This window comes from Oculina patagonica, chromosome 13 (genome assembly GCF_052425735.1).
Source record: "Oculina patagonica isolate OP01 chromosome 13, crgOcupat, whole genome shotgun sequence".
Lineage (NCBI taxonomy): Eukaryota > Metazoa > Cnidaria > Anthozoa > Scleractinia > Oculinidae > Oculina > Oculina patagonica.
In genome coordinates, this window is record NC_135770.1 from 32441371 (window position 1) to 32467275 (window position 25905).

At 37.6% G+C, this 25905-nt stretch overlaps 2 protein-coding genes and 2 long non-coding RNA genes across 4 annotated transcripts in view; 2 read left to right on the plus strand and 2 right to left on the minus strand.

The window, feature by feature from the left end:
• LOC144635210 (uncharacterized) overlaps positions 1 to 25905 on the minus strand; it is a 142854-nt gene that overhangs the window by 46497 nt on the left and 70452 nt on the right. The window lies entirely within an intron of this gene.
• LOC144635274 (uncharacterized) lies at positions 6318 to 17243 on the plus strand. Its single transcript, XR_013567338.1, has 3 exons — positions 6318 to 6464; positions 15352 to 15500; positions 16290 to 17243. It is a non-coding gene; the product is annotated as an uncharacterized LOC144635274 (long non-coding RNA).
• On the plus strand, positions 8376 to 14345 carry LOC144635273 (uncharacterized). The gene is made up of 3 exons (XR_013567337.1): positions 8376 to 8533; positions 8835 to 8880; positions 12111 to 14345. It is a non-coding gene; the product is annotated as an uncharacterized LOC144635273 (long non-coding RNA).
• LOC144635215 (uncharacterized) overlaps positions 18837 to 25905 on the minus strand; it is a 144632-nt gene continuing 137563 nt past the window's right edge. Inside the window, exon 7 of the mRNA XM_078494307.1 lies at positions 18837 to 19642. Coding sequence (XP_078350433.1) covers positions 19022 to 19642 — 621 coding nt within the window. The 3' untranslated portion in view covers positions 18837 to 19021. The remainder of the gene's footprint in view (positions 19643 to 25905) is intronic.

A 25905-nucleotide genomic window follows, 5' to 3' on the forward strand; every position in this document is an offset into this window, starting at 1 on the left:
GGCTGTATTTTCTATGGCATGGTATAAAATACAATACAATACAATGCAATGCAATGCAATGTAATGCAATACAATACAATAGTGACTGCTGCGTTTGCATCCACGAAAGAAAAACATCAAAAACGTTCAGTGGTCATATGATAAAATGCTATTGACTGAGTTAGGTCGAATCTAGTTAATCTTCGATAAAAACCTCGTCAAAATCTAGCAAAATGGTCCTTTAACACCATTCAAACCAGCATTCAGAATCAAAAACCAGCTTGCAAAACATTTTGACCGTTGAATCAAAGCTTTTGAAGTTCATTTCAAAATCGAAAGAGCATTTAGCGAAGGATCCACCTGAATATTCGGATTAAACAATGTATGTAGAACTGTGGTGAAAAAATGGATGTTTACTTGCACAAAGACGTTCTCCTGTATATTTGTATAGGTTCATGGTTGAATAACACTTGATTTTAATGCCGATAAATCCGCGGTATTCATTTCTGCTGATGCCGGGCGAAGAGGGACTTGACGGTAAGCAAGATGTTTTTGTTGCTCGAGTTATGTGGACATTGTGCTGCAAATTGCGAAATATGTGTTCTTCTCTTACTTTAAAACCCATCACGCCAAATTGCGTGACCTCGACAAAATACAGCAGACAGAATACAAACAGAAACTGAACAACAACGAACTGCACGATTACAGAGACTTCGACAAAATACCGCGGACAGAATACAAACAGAAACTGAACAACAACGAACTGCACAATTACAGAGACCTCGACAAAATACAGCAGACAGAATACAAACAGAAACTGAACAACAACGAACTGCACGATTACAGAGACTTCGACAAAAATACCGCGGACAGAATACAAGCAGCAACTGAACAACAACGAACTGCACGATTACAGAGACCTCGACAAAATACAGCAGGCAGAATACAAACAGAAACTGAACAACAAAGAACTGCACAATTCCAGAGACTTCGAAAAAATACCGCGGACAGAATACAAACAGAAACTGAACAACAACGAACTGCACGATTACAGAGACTTCGACAAAATACCACGGACACAATACAAACAGAAACTGAACAACAACGAACTGCACGATTACAGAGACTTCGACAAAATGCCGCGGATAGAATACAAACAGAAGCTGAAGACACAAGAAAACAGAGATTACAATTACTGAGGCAAAATTATACAGACAGACTTTTAGTAGAATCAACTGAACAGCTACAGGATAGATTACAATTAAGAAGGGAAAGTGATGCAGCGCACTTACAATTAGAATCGGAGGAAGAGAGAAATATTCGATTACAGTCTGCTCGAGAAAATAGTGCCACGCGTAGACAACAACAACAATTACAGCAACAGCAACAGGAACTAAACAGAGATGATTATCTTTCCAATGGATGGAGAAATCCCGATCAGCCTTTACATCAGCAACAATGGGTTCAGAACGAAATGGCAAATTTTCATACAACAATGAACAGTTTTCAACACCAGCAGTTTATAGCCTGAATAGGCGTTGAGGGAGTATTATGTGGAAATCAGTGTTATTTTAATCCGAAAAGAAAAACGATAAAAATGAAAGGCTCAGGATTCGAACCCACAAAAAAAAAAAAATAATAAAAAAATTAAAAACCCTAGCCAAGTTCGACGCCTTACCATTAGGCCACCAGCGCACGGCGGCCGTGTGACGTCATTTCCGCCACACACCAAGCTCACAAATAAATAAATAAATAAATAAATAAATAAATAAATAAATAAATAAATAAATAAATAAATAAATAAATAAATAAATAAATAAATAAATATATATGACCGTAAACTCCACACGAGATTTGATCCCGCCTGAGCCCTTTGAGGGACAAAATTATACACCCCGCTACGCTCGGCCTTCAGCCTCGCTTCGCGAGGAATCATCAAAAAATAGGAATAGAAATTCAGACCTTTATTCTGTAAAACGGTTTTTCTTTCTAATATTTCGACGCACAAATGACTATCTAATAGCCATGGTCTTTAACTCGATAACCTACGAGTTTTAACTTGATAACCTATATTTAAATGGCTTAGCTCGTGTTGTTTGGCGTTAGCGAAATCGTATCCACCCATTGCAACAATTTCAGTTCGAGATCCAGAAATTTGAAGCAGTCATATGCATTGTTCGAGTTATATGAGATATAGTGGAACACTACTGTACCTTAGTCAGCGAAAGTTAACCAGTAAGTCGATTGTTAGATCGTCTTGTTTGCCTGTCAGCGTTCGTAGCCACCAGCACACTAAAGGAAGAATTACTCCTCTAACTGATGAAGAAAGCTATAAACATCTGTTGCACAACGATTTGCATTAATTCGACATAAAACGGTGCAATAAACTTTTCACTTCTCTCCGTTCGTTGACGTGCGATTTGAAAGGAACGTTGAATACTGGCTGGAGATGGTAGAGTATTTTTACAGGACGCAGAGCGTCGACCCGGAAAAAAGGGGTATAATACTTAATTGTGGATAAGCCGCTGGGAGCAGTAAATAGATATTGACAAAGTGTTTCAACATTTACCCCTGAAAAGTTTTGTTTTCTCTAGGTTTCACGATTTACGTCTAAAAAGAGCTCAGTTATGCGAGAACCGAGCGCGAACTCAACTCAGCGGTCTCAGCTATTGATAACGTAGGAACAATTTATTTCGCTTAAAAAGACCGTTTAACGCCGTGTAGCCCAGGGAAACATTAGCATTTGAAATAAAAGAAAGTTGCTTTGTTTGGGACTAGTACTGATGACGGCTAAAGATTAAACTGGTGGTAATTTAACTCCAGATGGTTCAAGCCACACAACGCTCTCTGTTTTGATAGGTTTAAAGGAGAAAGATATCATTAATTATTGATCACAAAAGTGAACAGTTGGCTTTCACAATATGTTTGACGCTGAAATTAGCTATCAGTTTCTTAAAGTCTTATGTAAAACACTCTTCGGCGTTGGTGCGCGTTATACAAATTAAACCATCTGCTTTTGTCTTACAGAACGGGAATATAATTCCTTCCACGACTATTCATTTTTGAGTGGGTGTGCCATTTTTATATAATTTCATATTTTCTTTCCAAATATTATGATACTATAATAAGTAGAAAGACGAAGAATGTGCTGTAAATGGCGTGCTGCGCGCAAATAAAAGGATTCAAATAATTAACGAGTAATCGTCAAGCGCTCCACATTTTTCAAAACCCTTTGTTATTTCAGCGAGAAAATACAACATAAATTACATTAAAAACATCATAATTTTAATATGAATAATACTGCTCGACTTATATCTTCAAATACCACTGAATTGGAAGCAGTTGTTATTACTTAAGTTAAATCTCAATTTTCTCCGAGTTTTCTTTTTTACTTATCTTAACGACCAATGAATTATAGTATTCCTTACTAACCACATTGGTTGATTAACATGTTTGCGTACATACTGAGTAAGACCCAATCAAACATCTTCTACTACAGCGACTTCGAAGAACTTGATCCCGGCTTTAAAATACACCAGATAATATCGACAAGGGACACTTTACTGTGACCCGATTTGCATGCTCTCATACAAAGTTAACTTCACTTTTAAAGAAATATATTGACCGTACGGTTCCGATGATAAAATGGGTTTTATCCAATATTGCGTTATTACACCCCTAGTTGGGCAAGTTTTACTCGCTTGGACTCCCAACAATCTTTGATTCGGACCAGTATTCAAAATTTGAGAGTATTCTCATACAAAGCATAGCGATATTATGGGCGTCGCCAAGACAAGAATAACTACATATTACTTAGATGTTATGGTTTGGTAGAAATATGCTTGCCGCCTTCGTATGTAAGCACCGATTTCTGGGACCTCTGGACAGACCATGTTAACGCGTTCATTGAGCTGGCACGAAGCCCTGGGAACTTCACCTAGCGAAGTGGTATTTAGTTGAGCGCCAAGAATGCCGTTAGTGCTTGAATTAAGTACCCAGTACACAAACAGAATACATGCCTTATGTGGGAGCCACTTAACGTGAACAGCCGTTGGCATGGTAAGTGATCTCAAAGCAAGCTTCGCTCTCAACGGAGCGAAAGAATCGGTTGAAACCTTTCACACTGTTGGAAAATCAAAATGTCCGCGAGGGATGAATGAACAGCTACTGAAAGTTTTAGCATCGCAGAGTTAATCCGTATCTCAAAATTTCGAAAAACTCTTCGAGGGGGTATGTGGCATTCAACCCCACCCCCCCCCCCCACCTTAACAAAGGGAGTTTCTTACCCCCCTGTTACTATTTAATCATGCAGTTTTGCAGTTTCTTTTTTATTTGCTTTTAAGGTCGCGGGGGACACCATAGGCTCATCATTATGCATTTATTTAAAGCGTATGCACGAAGTGCAACGACTGCCATCGACAACTTTACGAGATATTCATGACTGGATAAAAATATGGTTGCGTGCGCGTGATTTTTTAAAAAAGAAAAAAATTCCTGTTTCTTTGAATTTTTAACCTTTTTTTAAACAACACTTGGCGTTATACGTTTATATAGATTGTAGGAAGTCTATGAGCTAATTTTTATTCAAATTTGAATGTTTCTGCAACTCAGAGTAATCACAATAATATTCGGCATAAACAATCGTGTCTTTTATAAAAACGCATTGTTCTCACCATAAAAGCGTGGAATATAATTACCATAATTACATCTCTCCTTTGGAAACTAATCGTGTTTTGGTCGGGATACCTTCGGAAATATCAAAGTTTGGACTTTTCCGACAATTTTGTGGCAGAGAATACGGCGCGGATACAGACCTTCATGACTTGCCACTGCAGAGGGGTAAACTATGGATATTGTAGTGTGTCATAACAGAGGCGGAATTTTAAAAGAGCGATTTTAGAAAGAGGTAGAAGGCATTAAATTAAAATTTGCGCATTTAAACCGCCATAACTTGCTGGCAAATTTTAAATTAAAAAATCCGCTTCTGTTATGACACTCTAGAGATATTGACTGATTAGTTTTTGACAAGATCACAGTGTGCTGTCTCCTATTCGTTCCGCAAACTCTGCCACAATATTATGTTCTTCCCAATTTGGCACTAACGTGGCTATTACATCGCCGTTAAGTACAATCTACCAAATAAAAGATGACATACATAATCTTTTATCATTTCTGTATGTCTCTGTAAAATTTGAGCTTAATCGCACCCATAACAGCCGAGAAATAGGCGTTTTAAAAGATGCAGGTCAAGCAAAATTTTGCTTCATGAATTTATTCATGCTGTAGGTATCCCCCGCGACCTTAAGCGCTTTAGAATGTTATATAATCAAAACGCTATATAAATTTATAAATTATTATTATTTTTTAACAACCAATAAATAGTTACCCTTACTTGTCATACTGCTAAAAGGGGCTAGGTCACGGTATTTTAGTTAATTTTATTTATTTTCGTTAATTAAGAGCTCTAACTTTAAATTGGCAGAGCAAAAGTCTGTTATTGGCAAAATAACGGCACATAACAAACAAGGATGATTTTCGAGCATTGTATATGACACTTTCATACAAATTGGAATAAACTTGAAAAAAGTCGGGCGGACGTTTTTCAAGTTTACCCAACAACAACAACAACAAAGTTTATTTGAACTGTAAGATTACCAGTAACAACTTAAACAATAAATAAATTCAAATACATACAGTTGCTTGTCACCCAAAATAACTAAAAAGCTAAACTAGTTGGGTGACCACCATTTATTAATTTAAAGTAAATACAAGGTCAGAAAAGAGGCATTTTAAATACATTTTACACACTTACCCGAACGAAATCCGTTTTAATCTTCTCGAATTTTGCCCATCCATGCCCCTTTTTGGCCTTTCTGTGTTTCTTTTGAGTTCTTCTACAGTTTTAAGCCATTATTGTGTGTAATTGAACTTGCGTACGACGTACCGTAACTTTTTTCATGTAATCGCAGACGTGTTTTTTAGAAGATTTGTTTTGGAAGCCGGGCTGAAATCTCAGCCCGGCAAACTGGGCTGAAATTCGCCATGTAATCAGACCCTTAGAAAACCATTGGAATCTTGCACACGGCAGTAACTAAAGAAATGGACAATAACTCATGGCCGTTACAAAGAAAAATATAGCATTCATTTAAATATTTTTAATTTGTCATTGTAAATGATGTATTTTATCCCTTTTTCAATACATGCGCGTCAGTCACCATTCACTTTTTACCCTTTAAAGACTGCCGTCAGGCGGTTGAAAGCTCGAACAGTATTTTAATTTTTTTAGTTAGAGAAAGTTTTTAACATATTTATTGTAATGCGGGTTATAATTTTGCCTGCGGAGGCGGAGTCTGTGATGCATGTTCAACCAATAAGAAACCTGTACCAGAGCGAGGCTGGGGTGAGGTGCCTGTGCAAGTGCGTGATCGCTGTTTTGGAAAGTCGTCAACAGTTGAGATTCAGCCGCAACCGGCTTGTGACTTGAGGTAAGGTTTACTGTGAAGTGGCGGGAAATCGAACTCTTCCCTCCCTTCCCCCTTCTCCTCCTCCCCATTAAGCTGGACTTTCTTCCGTTGACCAAAATGACTGGCAAGTTTACATGTACACGAACGCAAACTCTCCCAAAAAGCCGTTTCCGTCGGCCTTGTACGGCAAAATACGATCGAACGAACACGAATTGGAATGGCAAGTAACGTCTTCAATAATTTTGGAAAAATTCAAAAGTGTAGAATTTAGTCTATAACAAGAAATGGCTTGTAGCTATCTTGAGGCGAGTTGTGTTGAGTGGGCAAACCGTGGAAAGCTTGCACTATACACTGGAAAAACTGAACCCTTTACAGACTTGGCTAAATTTCTGTAAATTTTAATTCTACAGACTTTCTATAAAAAGAAATTTTAAGGTCTTCTTTCACCGTCATAATAGAATGTTTGTAAATTATGGTTTTACATACATTTTGCATACTTTTTGTATTTTGTAATAAGACAAAATATTTATAAAATGTCTGTGAATTCTTAGTGCTCAGAGTATGAAGCATTGACCATAATTTACAGACTTGACAAAATCCCTTTATTAAGTCTGTAAATCTACGTTTTACAGAGGATTTGAGTGTTTGCATAATAGCTTCAAATTTTATATAATGTCTGTAAAAGCGCATAAGCAGGGCTTTGTAAAATGTATGTAAAAGCGCATAAGCAGGGCTATGTAAAATGTATGTAAAAGCGCATAAGCAGGGCTATGTAAAATGTATGTAAAAGCGCATAAGCAGGGCTATGTAAAATGTATGTAAAAGCGCATAAGCAGGGCTATGTAAAATGTATGTAAAAGCGCATAAGCAGGGCTATGTAAAATGTATGTAAAAGCGCATAAGCAGGGCTATGTAAAATGTATGTAAAAGCGCATAAGCAGGGCTCTGCAAAATGCATGTTAGGCCCGGTTCATACGTCGCATATCTGCCGTGTCGAATTCAATTAAACGAATTAGATTCGGAAGAAGTTCAACGTCTGAATCGGCTGTCGAATTTCTGCCGCACGTTCGACTAGTCTTGTCGCATTATCCGACAGAAATGCGACACCGACTCAAACGTCGAACTTGGCAAAAGTGTAGAAGACCAATGCAAGTCAACACAATCTGCGTACTTACCTTGCAAGCATAGCTTCAACAGAGCGAGAAATATAACCGGATTTTGGCTGAATTTGGTTACGGTAAATACCTAATCGTACCGCTCGTTTGGTCTCGACATGGGCATTTTGGTCGACTGTGTCTCGCCAAAATACGAACCATGGCTCTGCCAAACTCGCCTGATATGCTACCGAAGATTACCAAAAAGGTACGAGTAGGTATAATAAGCAGGGCTCTGTATAATATCTGAAAAACTAGCCTGCGAACAGGACTCTGTACTCTGTGAAAGTACACAAGTCGAAATCTGTGTTATTTATTCATTTATTTATTTGTCTGCTTATTTATTTTTCAATTAATTATATGTTCGATAAGCTTTAGTGACACATCGCTTTTAGAGGTACCAATATATCGAGAGTTCGCTATATCGAAAACCTCGATGTAACGAATATCGGGGTATATTTTACGTTTGGATCTTCGGATTGTGTTCGTTAAAACGAGGATTTTGTAATATCGCGGATTGTTATATCGTGGTTCTGTTCCATATATTTTATTGTAACTTTGGCCGGCCAGAAGAATATCATTATAATATATATCATAATATCTATTTATTTATTTATTGTATGCGGAAAGAACATCGCGTCCTACTATCTTTCTGTCTGCTTCGGCCGAGAAGAACTGGTTCCGAAGACCGAACCGATCATGCGCAAGATGAATAAATCCCGGCGTCCTCTCAGGCTCTGACTTTTGGCGGTTGATTCGTAACGGGTCGAAGCGGTCGAAGCAGGGTCGAAGTGTGTGTATAAATGAAGCTTTTTACTCGCTAGAATGATAATTTCGTTCGCCTAAAGACAGCTTATCTTCTCGTGTAGCTCCATGGAGTCTTCTTTAACCGGATCTCCGATCGTTGCGCCTGTTGTGGGCAAGGGTCTTTCCAAGGTAAGGTTTTGCACAATAGTTATACGAGTTTCCATCAGAGGGTTTCCATGAGGCTTTATTAAGCTTAATATTTTCTAGGTAAGCTTTACCCGGTTTATTTTATTTATTTTATTGTTTGTTTCTTTCTGCTCGTACACTTGTCGTACGAATTCGACGATTCATAAACATGTCAGACATGTGTACAGTGTATGTTTGTCATTTTGTTATTATTTTTTTTTTTTGCCAATATCTGTTTATCATTTATTGTGGAAATTGAAACACCGAACTCCTCAACATGTCTGTCTTATTGTATTATTTCCAGATACAGATGTTTAGGGTTGATTGCAACATATAGCATCTATGACCATGTAAGTACAAGACTTAGTTTTGTTCCTGACAATGAGTACTAATTTCAACATGTAAAGTACATTGTGAGCATTGGTACATTTATTTCAACCTCTCTGAAACTCTACATGTATGTAACCAGAGAGAAAAGTCATCTTATTTTCGTTCTTGACTGTTCTTTGTGATTTTGTTCCGCCCATATAGATATTCCCCTGCCCCCACTTACTGCCCCTGGGTCTCTGAGGATGGTGATCCCCAAATAAAAACCACTGTATTAATGATCAATTCTAATGCCTTGAGACCTTCCTTTGAACTTTTTTCGGCCCAAATACCATGGTAGTCAATTAGCAAAAGATCCATAACTTGGAGGAGTTTTATTTAAATGAAGAAAACTTCATTGATCAAAAGGGGCCATGTTTACTTGCCTGGATGTCATCCCCACCTTTTTTCAGGGTCTGGATTATGGGGGGCCCTTTCTTATATAAACAGGGCTCAAAATAACAGCCGTTCAATGGAATATGTCCGGCAAAGATGACAATTTGTCCGGACAAAGTTTCAGTTTGCCGGTCATTTTCACCGGTCACATACATTGCTTTGAGAATGATAACTGATGACCAGAAGGGCAATAGAAAGCGATCTATTCATAAAAGCTGCAGCTAAAACAGTGAAGAAATAGCAAACAAACTATCTAACGAACAGCAGAAATGAGTGGTAGTTTAAAAAGTGCTATTTTCAATATTTTGACTGTTCAGAAATGACACATGACCGAGCTAGAATCTGTCTGGCTGGACAACATGATCGGCAACTGTCCGAAAATTATTTTGAGCCCTGTATGAAGGTCTGGGTCTGCCACTTTGTGGCAGACGAACTTATGCACTGTATTGTCTTGTATTGTCCACACTATGACTCACCATAATAGAGAAAAATATTAACAAGCCAAGTACACATCTGTAGCCCAGACATCCAGATCCTGGATGGCTATCCCCAGCATTATTCACTGGCCCTACTTAATGTACCAGTATGAGAGTGAAGCAACTTACCAAAGAACCCAACAGACTTATCCTTGTTAGTGCTGAAACAAGGACTGCATGGTACATGTGAGTGCACTAGCAGTCCAGTGCATAATTACATGTACCATTAGGCCACCCCTTCTCCCAATAAATCATAATAATATCAGCATAAACATTAACACAAGAAGGAGCATGTTTTCCCCTAATTTGAGTACAGTAAAAGCCTGCGATTAAGAACCTATTATTTTTCCAATTAGCCTAAACAGGTTCTTACATAAAGGGGTATTAACACAAATTCAGGCTAATAAGGTTCTTAATAGGTTCATAATTTCTGAAAAAAGTTTCAATATTGTTATAGAGATTTAAGTTGTTTTCCGCCTATTCCTTGTATAAAATTTGCATACCACATACTGGTAAGTGCTTACAATGTATGCTAAAATGAAGCACTAATTATTTAGAATATGACATGATTTTATGCATATTAATGCTTTGTCCAAACTTATTTCCCAAAAGTAAACATTTTTAAAAAATAGAACCTGGTTCCAAATTTGAGGCTTAATATGTTCTTATAAAAATGGTCAGGTATCTACAGTGTTATTTTCAAATTTTAGCCTAACTGGTTCTTAAATGTTTAAGGTTCTTACTCGCAGGTTTTTACTGTACGCTTATAAATGCTAGAATCTCGTTGATTTTGTTGTGACTTTGAATATGTGCTTCTTCTTATTTTGCTTGTGTTTATTTTTATGCTATGATTCTTCTGTCACCATTATTGACTAAGCTGCACTGTACATGTGTGCCATTACTTATGCTTATTCTTGTCATACCGTATTTGCCATTGGAAACCAGCTGTAAAGGCCAATTTACATAGTATGATTTTATTGCATGTGACATGGTTGTGAAATGCTAACAACAGGTTTATGACACAAATAATTATTGTGTTGTGAAAATCCAACCTACAGCGTACAACTAGCTTATGAGTGTCATAGGCGTGCCGTAAGCTTGTCACATGTGACAAAATCGTACCGTGCAAAGTACAGTGTACCTAAAAGATTTCAGTCATAATCAGTTTGGTGATGGTCCATCAAACCCTGTAACAGATTTAGATACATGTACATGTATATGACTGACTGACTGACTGACTGACTCAGGGACCGCGCAGGAAGAATTTGAGTGGGGGGGGGGGGGGGCTGAAAGTCAAACCCTGAACTGAGTAAACTTTGGGGGGGGGGTCCGTGGGAGTACAGGGCATGCTCCCCCGTGAAATTTTGGATTTCAAATTCACTTAAATACCGGAAAATGCATTTGAAATGAGATGTTACCAGAAGAAATGAAAACAGAAAAGGCAATTTCACTTTATGTTACAAAATCAATTACATGTACCATTAGAGTGGGCTTGAAAACAAACCGTATCGTCTTATAAACTTAACCCATTTGGTGGGATTGAAATGACCAACGATGAAACAGGCCTTAGCTTTTAAGTCCCCTTAAAAAACAAGTTTTTGGTAAAGGGCATAATCCTGTAGTAGCCTAACCTCGACTACCCGTAACCATTTTCAAATAATAACCGAAAACCTTAAAGACAACTGTCCGCATTTCCTTTTTTTATGTATCTACGTTGAAGGCGAGTTTTTTTTGGCTATAGTAACTGCTGTTACTTTCGTCCTTTACAAACTAAATCAATAATATGGCTTCCAGAATCGAAATATTTTAAGTAATTTGTCGTTTGTTTTTTCATTCATTATTTTCTTTCCCTTGTTACTGTAAAAAAGTGGGGGGGGGGGGGGGGGGGGCTAAAGCCCCCCTAGCCCCTTCCTCTGAGCGGTCCCTGTAGACTGACAATAAGAGTATATCTTTATTGTGCCTTACACTCCAAAATGAAGGTATTGGTTGAGTTACAGTAAAGGTTGTATAGCAACTACCGGTATGGTAACAAATTACTGAACTATAACATGCAATGAAATTACAATGCAAACTACAGTCGAATCCCGATAACTCGAACCTTCAAGGGAAATCGAAAAAGGTTCGAGATATCGGGAGTTCGAGTTATCGAGGGTAAAATTAGCAAGAAATTGACCCGAAGGGGAATCGAAAAAGGTTCGAGTTAGCGGGAGTTCGAGTTACTGAGGGTTCGAGTTATCGAGATTCAACCGTATGCCTGACTGATTGACTCACATTTTGTTGTTATTGTAAAATGTTTTTGCTAGTCAATTTGTAGCAAACTGCTCTCCCTTATTCAATTTCAGATCCCACATTCAATTGCTGAATTATCTTATGAACTGCAAGGGGAGTTGATGGCCTTTCAATCAATGTTAGTCTCCACCCAAGAGAAAAGAACCTTTTAAGGACATATGAGTCCTGTTCATGAAAATAAGCAGGGCTCATATGTCCTTATTAATAAAGCCTGGTTTACACTAGCAACGCAAGCGCAAGCACAAGCATGATCGCGCAAAAAGGACAAATTTTGATCCTTGTGTTTGTGCTTGCTGTCAAAATGAAATACGCTTGTGCTTTTGCTTGAGTCGAAGCCATTTTCACGGAGAAATACAGTGTAAGAGCTGTTATCCTTGCATTTGTGAAAACCAGGCTTAAAAGTTGGTCATTGGACATTGGCCGATCAAAATTTGTTCATGTCTGATGAAACGCCAAGTGTGGTCGGACATGATGTCCGGACAATTCATTGCAAATCATTGTCTGACCAAGATGGTGTCTTACTTGGACATATGTCCTTTCCAAATTAGAACAAATTATTTGCAGCCCTACATGAGGGAAGTTGAAAGAATTAGATTAGTTCAAGCTTAAAACAAAATGCATTGTATGATACTGCTAAAAGTAGTTCGTATAGTGTGATCGTCCGGGTGAGAGTAGTTCTGAGAAGAACTGTTGTTGGTGACTGACGTTTCGACAACCTGAATAGAAGTCATCTTCAGAGTCAAGTGAAAAGTTGTTGTCAGTCGATGATGTTATAAGTCTGGTTCGTTGATGTTGATTGGTCAGTTAAGCCGTGATGTTATTGGCTGTAAGACTCGTGTTAAGTTTGTCAACAGTAATTGGTCAGTTTCGATCCATCTATTGTCAGTCAAATTAAGTTGTTCTGTTCCGTCTATTGTTAGTCAAATGAAGTAGTTCTGTCAGCGTTTCATTTGTCGGTAGTGTTTACGTTGTGAATAAGTCGTTTGTAAGGTGCCGGTAGTTGTTGACATCTGTTAATAGGCGTCTGTTCTAAGTTTGTGTACCAGCTTTCCAGAGTCAGTCATTGAAAAAAGTTAGTACTGTAGGTTAGGCATTCAGCAGAGTCTCAGTCGATTTGGTGGTTAGTAAGCGACTATTCCCTACATCAAGGGCACTTCTGAAACTATTGCGCAGATCTTACAACCCTACAATATCCGTGTAGCTCACAAACCTATAACTACGCTACGACGTTTACTGACCAACATTAAAGACAGAGACCAACCCCTAACGACAGACAGGGAGCAATTTATAAGATCAAATGCTCTAACTGCCAGGCCTCCTACATCGGAGAGACCGGTAGAAACCTCAACACGAGACTGACTGAACACAAACGGGCGACAAGAAATGGTGATGTCAACAATCACATTTCTGAACACCATCGACCAACAGAACTACTTAATTTGACTAACAATAGACGGAACAGAACAACTTAGTTTGACTGACAATAGATGGATCGAAACTGTCCAATTACTGTTGACAAATTTAATACGAGTCTTACAGCCAAAACATCACGGCTAAACTGACCAATCAACATCAACGAAACTGACTTATAACATCATCGACTGACAACAACTTTTCACTTGACTTTGAAGATGACTTCCGCTCAGGTTGTTGAAACGTCAGTCACCAACAACAGTTCTTCTCAGAACTACTCTCACCCGGACGATCACACTATACGAACTACTGATAGTCCTGGGTTCAAACCATTTACTGTACTGCTAAAAGTGTTTAGACTAAATCTATCAAGCAGCTTACGTTAAGGTATACATGTATATAAATACATCGATGCTCACATGGAAGTATGAATGTACCGGTACATGTAGCATCATACTCACATTCACATATTTTATCCGTTGAAGAAAGCTTATAGGTTTAAAACATGCTACATGTAATAGATATTTCAAATTGTTATAAAAGCATGTTTGCAACAAGTGGATTTTGATGATTATGTTTATGTATTATTAAGCAGATTAAACTACATGTATTGACAGTACATCTATATTAGAATGTAGGTTGAGACTGATTTACAATTAAATAACATGATAGATTATTTAAATTGTTAATTATTAGAGGGGATATTAATTTGTGTGTTTATGTAATGTCTCTAATAAGACTATAATTAACTATGTTGGAAAACGAGAGGGGTGAAATACATGTTTTGTGAAATCATACTTTATTTTTTTTAAATAATATATTGTAATGATACATGCAGAGCAGGTTGTTTTGAAATAAAGGTTTTATGGCTTGCAGTTTTCAGACTACCTTTTTTTATCACGGTCGACTTCCGAATGAAATGCAATGCATGTTGTCATTTCATGTAAGGGTAAATCACATTTTCAGTGTGCTACAGCCATTTAAATATATGTTCATTAATTTTACTAATTTGTAAAGAGATTTTATAAAACTGCAAAATCTCTTTAAAAAAAGACATTTTGCAGCCCTTTGAATTGATCTATGGAGTACAGATATTTTACATAGATTTTATTGTTCTGCTTGAAATCTATGTAAAATAAGTACAGAGATTTAACAGAGATTTTATTACATTCTTCTTAAATTTGAAAATTATTTGCATAATTTACAAAGAAAACACCAACATTTTATAGACATTATATAGACATTTTACAGATATTATGCAGAGAATCCGTTAAATTCACAGAGATTTTACAGATGTTACAAAATCTCTGTAAGTGTGCACATTTACAGACTTTGGAATTTACAGTATAAATATATACATTTTATAAACATTTTACATAATTCAGAAAATCTCTGTAAAACTTTTACAGAGATTTTACAGACATGTAATAAAATCTCTGTAAAATAGTTAACAAATTTACAAGAAAAATACCAAGTTTTTACAGATATTATGTCTACAAAATTAGACAAAATTTACATACTTTCTATGAGATTTACAAAATGTCTGTAAGTGTGCACGTTTACAGACATTGAAATTTACAAGTAAAGTACAAAGATTTTATAAAATTTACAAAGATTTTAATAACATTTTGTAAGTCTGTAAATGGTTCAGTTTTTCCAGTGATGTAAAAAATTTGTTCTCTCAACGGAACGCAAGTGCGCGCACGTTCTGCCCTAACAAAGTTGCGCAATGTACTTCGACACAGGTTGGGGACTTGCGTTTCCAGTCTTAACTTAAATCAGAACTCAACGTTTCAAGTAATCTAAGTTTAATTAACGGTGGTAACGGTTTTGCGTTCATCTCTGCTAATCCCAATATATTATTTTGCGTTACTTTTTCAGTGATCTGTCAGATGCATTAGAGGAGGAAACGCCCCAAGAAATTGTTCACACTGAAGATTATAATTTGTATTCTGACCAGCCGTTTGGACCCGTAGCTGCTAGAAAAGTCACGGAGATCGTCCAATCGGCTGTGCTACCCAGAAGAATTTGTACAGTCTACCATCCGTCAATTTATTGAGTCTAAAGTGTCCGAGGGTGCACCTACCCAACAAAACGATCTTGAGAAGCAAGACCCAATCAGAATCGTGCTGCCTTTCAAAGACCAGAAATCTGCAAATTCGGTCCGCAGACAACTTGGAGACCTCAGCCGGAAGATCAAGGTTGACATCAGCCCCGTGTACACGAGTCGGAAAATCAAGGATGAAATCAAAGTGAGGGAAGACAAGCCACCCCTTGTGAATCAACAATGCGTTGTGTATAATTTTCAGTGTAACCTGTGTGATGCAGGGTATGTCGGATACACGTGCCGACATCTTCACCAACGAATTGAAGAACACAAGGGATCGGCCATTGGTAATCACCTCAAGGAACAACACGGTATGGCCCCAAATGACATTGCGCAGTTTTTTAGAATTTTGAAAAAGTGTCAGAGCAAGTTTGACTGCCTTATTTATGAAATGTTTTTTATCAAAGAACTGAAACCAACTCTGAACAAACAATGCGATTCCATCCGCGCAAAACTATTTGTTTAGGTCGGCTTTTTGTTTTTAATTACTCTTATTGTTTCTGTATTTTAATGTTTTTAACCCTTTTTAACTTCATGAATATTTTGTCACCTATTTTTACATATTTTATCGCATCTCAGCGTTCGTGACAATTTTGCCTATTTTACGATTTTAATATATTTATGCTGATTTTATATTTTTATTCGCACTTGAAAATGACCTCGGAGAGGTCGAAACGTCGTGATTTTATATCGCTAAATTTCATAACAAAAGCCATAGATTACCCGCGGGAATTGATCACTGACGCGGCCAGGCCTGGCTACTGGGTACCAGACTCCGACATTTTAGCCTGTAACTGTTTGCAAGACTGATTTCAAGGAAAATGATACTAAACATCATTGCCGTGCCTGTGGTATGGGCGTTTGCAGTAGCTGCTCAGAAAGTAGGAGACCTGTGCCTTCCAGAGGATGGGATCACCCAGTCAGAGTTAGTGATCAGTGCGCTAAGAAGAAAGGACAGCTTTAAGAGTCGTAGTGACCAAATTACGCAGTCAGGCTGTTCGATTACATTTTATAAGTTTAATCTGTTTTGTATGTAAATATTAATCCTAATAAATAAACTTATAGCATTATCCAGTCCAGATACTGACCCTAAAGTCCCTAAATAGGAGTGGATGAAAGTTTTCAATAACGAAATGAAGTCATACTTAACTTCAAGTATTGAATATCGTCATTATATGAGGGAAGGTTTTATAAGCTTGCCTTTATACCTTGCGGACATAGCTAGCAGCGCAGCTATCTAAATACAATACAATACAATTTTATTGTCCATACGTGGGACGAGGTCTCCCTCAATGTCCGAGCCAGAGGCTCATGTATAAAACGTAGGACTAAAATTAAAATACACGTAAGTATATGCTATTAATAATATAAAACATTTATCCCACCCATTAAAAATAGAATGAAAAACAAGAACAAAACTAATACCACCCCCTCTCCTTACCCCATACTGTATAATTAGTTTAAATCAATGGATCAAGTGATAAAAAAAATATATATATATATATATATATAAACGCACAAGGATAAAAAGATGAAAATACATCAAAGGGTTAAAATATAAGTAGATCTAAATACAAATTTCCGCAAGCTATCTTTAGAGGCTCTTATTTAGATGTAATATATTAATGTATCGCCATGTAGGCATCAATAAACTGTACATAAGAAATTCAAAGGAATAAAAAAAATCACATATATTGCGCTATTTCTATAAAGTCCCTTAGTACAGTCAGCTGCTTAGAGTGGCCTGTTTCAGTCAATCCCCGTGCACACGTGATTATGGGGCATTATACCTGAATTTGAATGAAATGTTAAGACGTTTAAAGAAGGGATTGAAGAAAGAAAAACAATTTTGAAAGACCACCAGATAGTTGACCCCCAAGCAAGAGCACCCCAAGTTGTCAGGGGACTGTTTGGTGTCCGACTACAAATTTTAAACTTCAATTTCTAATTCACCCAAACATTCTCAAAAATCACCAAATTGCTTAAAACGCGATATTTGCAATTAGCCTAAAATAATCGGTGAACAAACGGCCTTCAGGTGTGTTTCGTTAATGCCTTTATTCCATATCGTCCACACTGATATGATCGTCTTTGTGTGTCAGCACCAATTACCTGGACCTCTGGATAGCAGGCATGAAACCCTGGGAAGGTCAGCTTGCTACATCCTGTGTCGTGGTGGTTGAATTCGGGGGGGGGGGGGGGGGACGTTATTCTCCAAATGCCTCTTGTTTTGCGGCTGTGTGGTGAAGGATTCAAAAGTGTAACGAGAAAAATTTGAAAAGCGCTCCACATTCTTTCAACACCATTGTTATTTTAGCAAGCAATTGCAAATATAGCATAAGTTATCATTGAAAACAACATTATAATTTTAACATGGCATAATTTTAACAATACTTATCTCTTAAACTTCTTTGTTCGAAGCTGTTGTCCTTGATTCTGCAATTTAGTATTATTTCTTAATTTAAATAGTTTTCCTTAATAGCTATACTGGTACTTCACCCCCGGTGTGTACATACTGGGCTAGCTGTTCAGCAGATCTTGACAAGCTGATTGTTTACACTAAACATCTTCTACAACGGTGACTTGGGTGAACTTGATCCCAACTCTCTCGCCTTTGATTCCTTAATAAACCTCAAGATGTGAGTCCATTGCTGAGCACCAGTCGGTTGTTGTCGCCAGCGGTCTTTACAAAACTTCCGTCATGAGCAGTGTAAAACATTTTCGCGCGAAATCCTGCCAGCTAGGGGAATATAGTCGCCCATCACGATAGCCTTAGGTTTTAGTTGCCCCCGGGGGAGAGAAAAGGGCTGTACACCTGGTTATTGAACCAGGGGACAATTGTTACCAAGAAGTGGGTCGCCATAGTACATTGAATTTCCTTATTTGATTATTTCAAGATAATTTCCCCTTAAAGATCCATTCTTTAATTCTCATCAACCCGCTATCACCACCTTGACAATGAAATGATATTTTGTGAAATTCAAGACTAAAGCCGTGTTTTGCACACAAAAGCAATAAAATGTTATCGCTTTATCGCTGGAGTGGGAGGGAGAAATGTCAGTCGTTTCCGAATTTTATGGTGCTATAATGACTAAGAAGAACAAGAACGCACTACAGAATGGCTGCTGTGTGGTAAATGATTCAAAATTGCAACCAGGAAAACGCACTACATTCTTCCACGCCGATTTTATTTCAGCATGCAGGAATGACATAAATTACATTGAAAACAACATTATAATTTTAACATGACATTCTCCTCGACTTATCTCTTAAACTTCAACTTCAACTTAAACTTAAACTGAATTCGGAGCTGTTATTAACATTCATTTCAGTTTATCAGATACTTTTTTTATTAATTTTAACATATAGCTTCCCACACTGCTTAGTATGTTTTGTGTACATACTGAGTAAGTTGTTTAAAACATATTTTGTGCCGCTCTCACACTAAACATCTTCTACGATAGTGACTTCGATGACCTTGATCCCGTACCTCTCATAACTGTTGTCTCTGTAACCCTCAAGAGTGAGTCCGTTACTGAGAATTAGTCGTTTGTTGTAGACAGCGGTCTTAACAAAGCCCCCGTCATGCGCAGTGTAGCACGAGCCCCAGTTTTCATGTGCATCCAACTTGAGAGTGATGACAAACTGGCCGGGATAGAAAGAGTCCCTTGGTCTGGGATCGGAAGGGCTGCGGAGCACCTTTTTTCCAGTTAAAGTTGTACCAGACGACTCCTCAATTCCGAAACAGGGGGGAGTGTTACCAGAGGCTCTATCGGAAGTCTCAAAGCCGACAAAGCTTATCCCGTCAGACACGCCATATTTGGGATCGCTGTCCTGATTTGTTCCGATTTTGACATCATTGGAAACCACAATTTTGACTGTTATCTGGGTGTAATTTTGCAAGACATTAGCAGGAATCATGGGTACGTTAAAGAGAGCGGCATGACTTGATGAACCTGCGGTGAACGTGAGCTGTTCAGTGGTGATCGTACTATAAATGCTGATGTAGGACGCATGCCCCTCAAGCCAAGAAGGAGTCATGGTCTGATGGTAAATCACCTTCTCCTGTGAAATGAGGTTGTTGAGATCTAATTGAATAAACTAAGACAGTACAAAGCTTCATCCAGAAAAAAAGTGAAGGACAACACAATTCTTGTCTCTTGACTGAGCAGAGAATGATCTAGTTTCTAGACTGCACGCAGTCTCTTTTAGAGGAAACTAAAAGGGACAGAAACTAGATAGACTACGAACAGTCTCTCGTTTGCTCTCAAATAAGTTGGATAGCGAGCGAGCGAGCGGACTCGATTAAAGCTAACCCAGAATTAACGCAACATGGATCCTAATTAAATGCAAGGAATAAGAAAATCTATTTACCTTTGCCTGAGTACTTTTAAGTCTTGCAAGGCCAGTGTTTGTCCTGTTCAAGGCGGACGTCAACCGAGTCAAAACAGCATCAATGTATTCCAGCTGAAATAAAGAGAGAAGAACACATTTGTCCCTCTGACTGACACGGAAACTCAGATTACTGAAAAGGCAGCCTTTAAAAAATTAATTGCCTTGATTTACTTAGAGGAATTTTCTATAAGAAAGTAAAATGAATTAATGAAAAAAGAGGAGATGAGTGACATCCACACTTCTCTCATCCTACGCCAAATGGCTGTACGTTTCCGATGAACTTCTTCTTGATAAAAATGCATTTATCAAATAATTCATTACAATAAAACAATTCTGGTCCTTTATGGTAACAATAACAAATATTTAACAATTATCCTGTGGAATTCGTTGGAGTATCGCCATTTCTACTGAACGACGAGGCCGCAGGCCGGAGTGACTAAAATCAAACAGTTTTTCGCAACATTGAGCAGGATAACTTTTTTATTTTGGCAAACTACGTATATAGCAAGATGTTCACGGATGACTGATAAAAAGGAAAGTCCTGACTATATACATGGGCATTGTGTCAAACTGTTGAATAATTAATCTAAATGCCATACAAATGACTTTCCAAAATCTGCCAGAAAAAAACCTAACAAACATATCAACTGAGCACACAAACAGATCAATCAAGCTAAAAGAAAGCCTTGTCAACGAACCCTTGTTGTGAGAGTTATGTTATCAGTGATCAGCAGCAACTCACTCTTTGTCATGTTGAGGTCATCTCGGAGAGCATTGTACCCAGCCTCTGTCTGTATTTGATGGAAATCAGAAAACTCAATAAGTCACACACACACAAAAACTAGATTGCTATGAATGTATTTTAAATAAATGGCAAAAAGTACATCGTCAGTAGGACGACTCTCTGGTGTAAACATTCTGGACCAGTCTGTGGGGGAGCAATTGGTATTAAACTGGGATATTGGTATAGGTATTCCTTTATTACACATTGTCCTTGATAGTGTGATAAGAAGGTTCAAATTACAATTTTCTTGCTTGGCTCTAACTTCTTCGTTAAGAGATATTGTGTTGTATTTATTCAGCAACGTTCGCAACTCGAGATACCTTACTTGCACACAGCCTAGTCCCTTGGCATTCTCGGCTCCTTAAAGGAGGCTCGAACAAGTTCTTTCTTTCAGTAATTAATGAATGAATGAAAGGAAATGAATAACTTTATTAACGTGTCTAAAATGTTTAGCTGAGGGAAAAGTCCCCTCTACTAATTGTGGACACCTATCTAAAAACTTAAAAGTAAAACGTAATTACAACTATTTATTATCAGTAACGTGTCCGACATAATAGAGTGAATTCGTGTAACTGCTAATGAGCCGCAAAATATTCTAATGTTTGTATACAATAAAACAATACACGAGTGTTCAGAAATGCTCAAAACAATCAGTTGAATTGTTTTACAGAAAATAAACGAAGTGTTTCCTCCTTCTTTGAAAACTTTATAAACCTAAATCGAAATAAAGCAGACGTTTAGTTTGAAACAAAAAAATAAAAGATTATCGGTCTGGTTTAAAACACACAGAATTTAATCTTTTCTCCTTGTTGTTTATCAGAAGACGGCAAACAAAATTGCCAAGAACACGTGCACAGCTATTTTCCTATTTTAATTCTTTTCTATGCTCCCCAAAATGAATTGCGCGCACAGAATTCGCGCACTCAAGTTTAATTTTTGTTTTCCTAACGCGATTTTGAATGTAAAATGTTTATCGAAAATCGCAAAACAAATCAAGGAATGACAAATTTTAAGTCCTGTTATCTGTTTCGGTTTTTCTTCTTAATCCTCTGTCTCCTCTGGGAGAATAGGTTTTTTCGGTTTTTACATGTTGACAAATTTCGAAGTTCCACTGAAGTCCACTGAATCGCTTAAAAGATAATTTTACAAAATGGCTTGACGATTTGTCCGTAATTTTCTGTTTTCCTGTACAGCTCATTAGAATATTACACAGCACATTAGCATATGAAAAACGGGTTACACGAATTCACTCTAATGAAAGATTGAAAACTAGTGCAACGTATCATACAGACAGCTTTTAAATAACTGCACGCTAGCTATTATAGAAAAACATCTTAAGGGTGATCATGACGTCATAGAAGTCACCATGGCAACGGTATAACTCCCAAGAGCCCCTAAAACAGAGTTTTCTCAAATTATCTCGAAAACAAATTTGGTGACCTATCATTTTTTTCTCCCGTTTTAAAAAGCATTACAATAATTATCTTTTACTTTGACGATATGAGAAAAATCTATATCGTGGAAATCCTAATGTGAATTAAGGAATGGTTCTTGTTCTCATGCGACGTTTTGGCCATTTCTTTTCTCAAAAACTTTGCTTCTTTTTGTTTGTTTATATTGGAAATGAAACTTTCCGATGATTGGCTCAGCCCCAAGTGGTCACATGACTGACCACGCCCTTAAATGTAAAAATTATGAGCATTTAAGTTACGGGATGTAAATGTACAAGAAAACTCTCGTTTTTTCTCTCAAAACCTTTACCTCACCTAGCCAAACGTCCTGCTAAACGGGGATTTTGAAAAATATTTATTATTTCTTCATTATTTCCTATTTTTGCCTAGTCCCAGTCCCTCTCCAAGGGAAAGACGTTGTAACTGAAACAAAAGAAATAAATTTGAAAATCCCCGATTAGTTCTTCATACTTGGTAGTTACAGCCATTCGCAGAAATCAAAATTAGTCAATCATTATACCTGCAAGTTCTCGTAAATTTGGTTTGAAATTTATATCAATAATTTGGGTGTGGTATGTCACGTGACCAAGCAGGAATGACCTTTAAACTAAAAACTGAAACATTTCGTACAAACATTTTACCTTATGCAAGTTTCTAAGCGAAAGCTTGAATAACTGTTAGATTAGACCACCCCCCCTCCAAAATTTAGCCTGACCCATTCCTTAATTCACTTGAGTCGAGTTATTTAGGCTGTTTTCAGTTAAAAAATGCACCATATAAATTTCTCTAAACTTTTGTAATAGAAAAGAAATACCGGCTAGTTCTTGTATGTAAAAAGTCAGAATAGGTCACCGAGCAAACTTTCGAGAAAAAGGGGGATTGTTTTTTAACGGTTTCAGTCGGGGGAACAAGTTCCAGTTGATGGCGACATCACTTCTCCGAGAAGTGACTGAGCCCACGTTTTTCGTCCCAGAAGTTGCTAAGTAACATGACGTATTTGTACGTGCGATTGCTTTCGGAGTACTCGTGAGCACTTGTGCTAGGTTTTGATTGGATGAAATAATTCGGAAATTCTTCGAGTGCTTCAACGAAGATTTGCCAACAGCGGCACTTATTTCCCCGACTGGTTTTGTTTCCGGTTCGCGATTTTATGCAATTGCAATATTCTCATTTCCAGTGAGCTGCGCGCGCTACTATTCCAAGGAAAATCAGTTGACGCGTGGACGCACAGATGACGACTGCAAGTATTGCATTGCACATCACTACTGCCCATAATTTCACGGGTGATTAGCGCGCACGCATTAAAAAATGACGGCTTCTTCGTTAGGGTTGGACTTCGCCAGAGAGGTGAATCGTCATTATCTCGTAAACGAGTGCAGTTACCTATCATTTTCTTTCTGTTGTTTTAAATTGAGTACTAACTTTCATTCTGTAGTATGAATTTGGACTTATTCCCAGTGTAGAATTAGAAATAATCTTCGAAAACGTGAATTGAGCAAGCCATCGTGGCTATAATAATGCATGGTGGTATTATAAGGTTTATTGGGTATAAATTAACAAGGTGCTGTTGCTCCTAAACAAGCATTTGTACCCCCGTTTTTATTTCAAAATTTAAGTTCCTATAACATCGTGACTATAATCATGCATGGTGGTATTATAAGGTTTATTGGGTATAAATTAACACGGTGCTGTTGCTCCTAAACGAGCATTTTTACCTCCGTTTTTATTTCAAAATTTAAGTTCCTATAACATAAACAATCAATAGGCCAAGTTTGACAAAAATCTCAGTGCAGATTCTATTTAACTGGTATGACCTCAAGCCTGGACTCTGCTCTTATCGGTAACGTCACAGAAAAGCATTCTCTCAACTATTCCGGGATTCCAGTTTCAGGATTCATGCCGTAAATAAAAAACAAGAGAGAACGTTGATGCATAAGCTGACTTGTACACTTTAGATGATTGATAATTTCAGGAATAGGCTCTTACCGATAGTGCTAGCATTTTTTGGCATTATTTGGCTTCGCGAGCATTTTTTTACATTTTATCCCAAAAAGCACTGCTAGCATTATTTTGGATTTTCGACTGACTATTTGTCTAATTTTGTGTTAGAAAGTACAATCTGACTTTATTTATGGCGTCCAAAGATGCATTATGCCCTCATTTTAGTTAAAGGAGCCGAGGAGGCCTGGGGAATGGGTTTGATACGCCAGTGGTTGCCTTCTAGAAACCCAGTCCATCACACTCGTTCCAAGATGACGTCATCCACGTTGTGATCGAGGAACAATGGAAGTCAGCCAGCCAAGGCAGAGATAGCTCGAGAGCGTACTCTGACATCAAACATTGATCGTTACATTTTATTGTTGAAAAATGTAACTGAAAATCTGAAGAATGTAATATTCTATGTTTAAAAAAATCGGAAAAAAGTGAGCATTTTTATGTTACCCACGAGCACTTTTTAAAAAAATCAGCATTATTTTAGCACTTTTTTGGCAAAAAACGAGCACTTCTTTTAGCATTTAATGCTTTTTTTAGGAGCACTTTCGGTAAGAGCCTATTCAGGAAAGGTTAGGTAGTAGTTTATAAGGTGAGTAGATCTTGACTTTGTTGAGGGTCGGTGGGTCTGTCGGTCATGCAGTTGGTAAAGGCGAACTCAACTTTATGACAAATCACCATTTTTAAAGGAAAGTAAATAATGTCCTTCAAAGATAGAGTATCGTTAAATTCTGTGAGGTCATCAAGGTGCTCCATCTGAAACAATGAAAAGGCAAATCTTAAACAAGAACTTCTGCTATAAAAGGGACATTTCACACCTTGCGGGACCAAAATGCAAATTTGTACTTTTGTAGAAGCATCCAGCAAACTGAACATGCTCAAAGTCTCATGAAAGCAAATTATACCATTGACAAAGTGGCGTCCGAATCCAAAATGGCGTCCGTTGCGGCGCGATGCATAAGATAGCTCTAAGGAGCCTTTGATTGAATTTAGAGTTATTACTTATCATGTGATCAGATGCAATCGCTTCATTTTGACAGGAACTAAACACGACCCAGTTGATTTGCAACTTACAAAAAGAAAATCAATGAAGTAATGCTCTAGTGAGCGAGGGAAGTACCTAATTAAACAATTGCCCCTGAAAGAAAAAACTAAGGGCTTGTTAGGATGTCGCGCGGTCCGGAGTCTGAGTAACTCGTCCAAAAATAAAACATTAGATGGCCCGAATGGCCACTTTAATGTCTACTCGAACGTCTTCCATGTTATTGTTCTGACCGTTACATATTATATGACACTACAGTCAACTCTCTCTAAGACGGACACCTTCTGGACCGGCCGCAGATGTCCGTCTTAGAGAGGTGTCCGCTCTGTAGAGAGTCGAGGTAACATGACACCAGTAATTCTGAGATAATAAAGCTAAACCTTTACAGAATGCAACAAACCTGTGCTAACTGCAACAAGACTAAATAATAAAAGGAACATATTTGCTTGTTATAGCAAAAATCGAGAGCTTCTAAAAACTGTAATACTGTAAGTAGAAAACGACCTCTTCAGTGTCTATACACGAAAGAAGGAAAGTAATCAAGTGTCATTGTTTGTGGTTAGTAAGTGGTATAAACGTATCCTTAGGGCGCTGACTAACTTTGCTTTAGGTCGATATCAAGTTTGGAAGTATTTTCACTGATAAAACAAGTGTCCGTTGATGA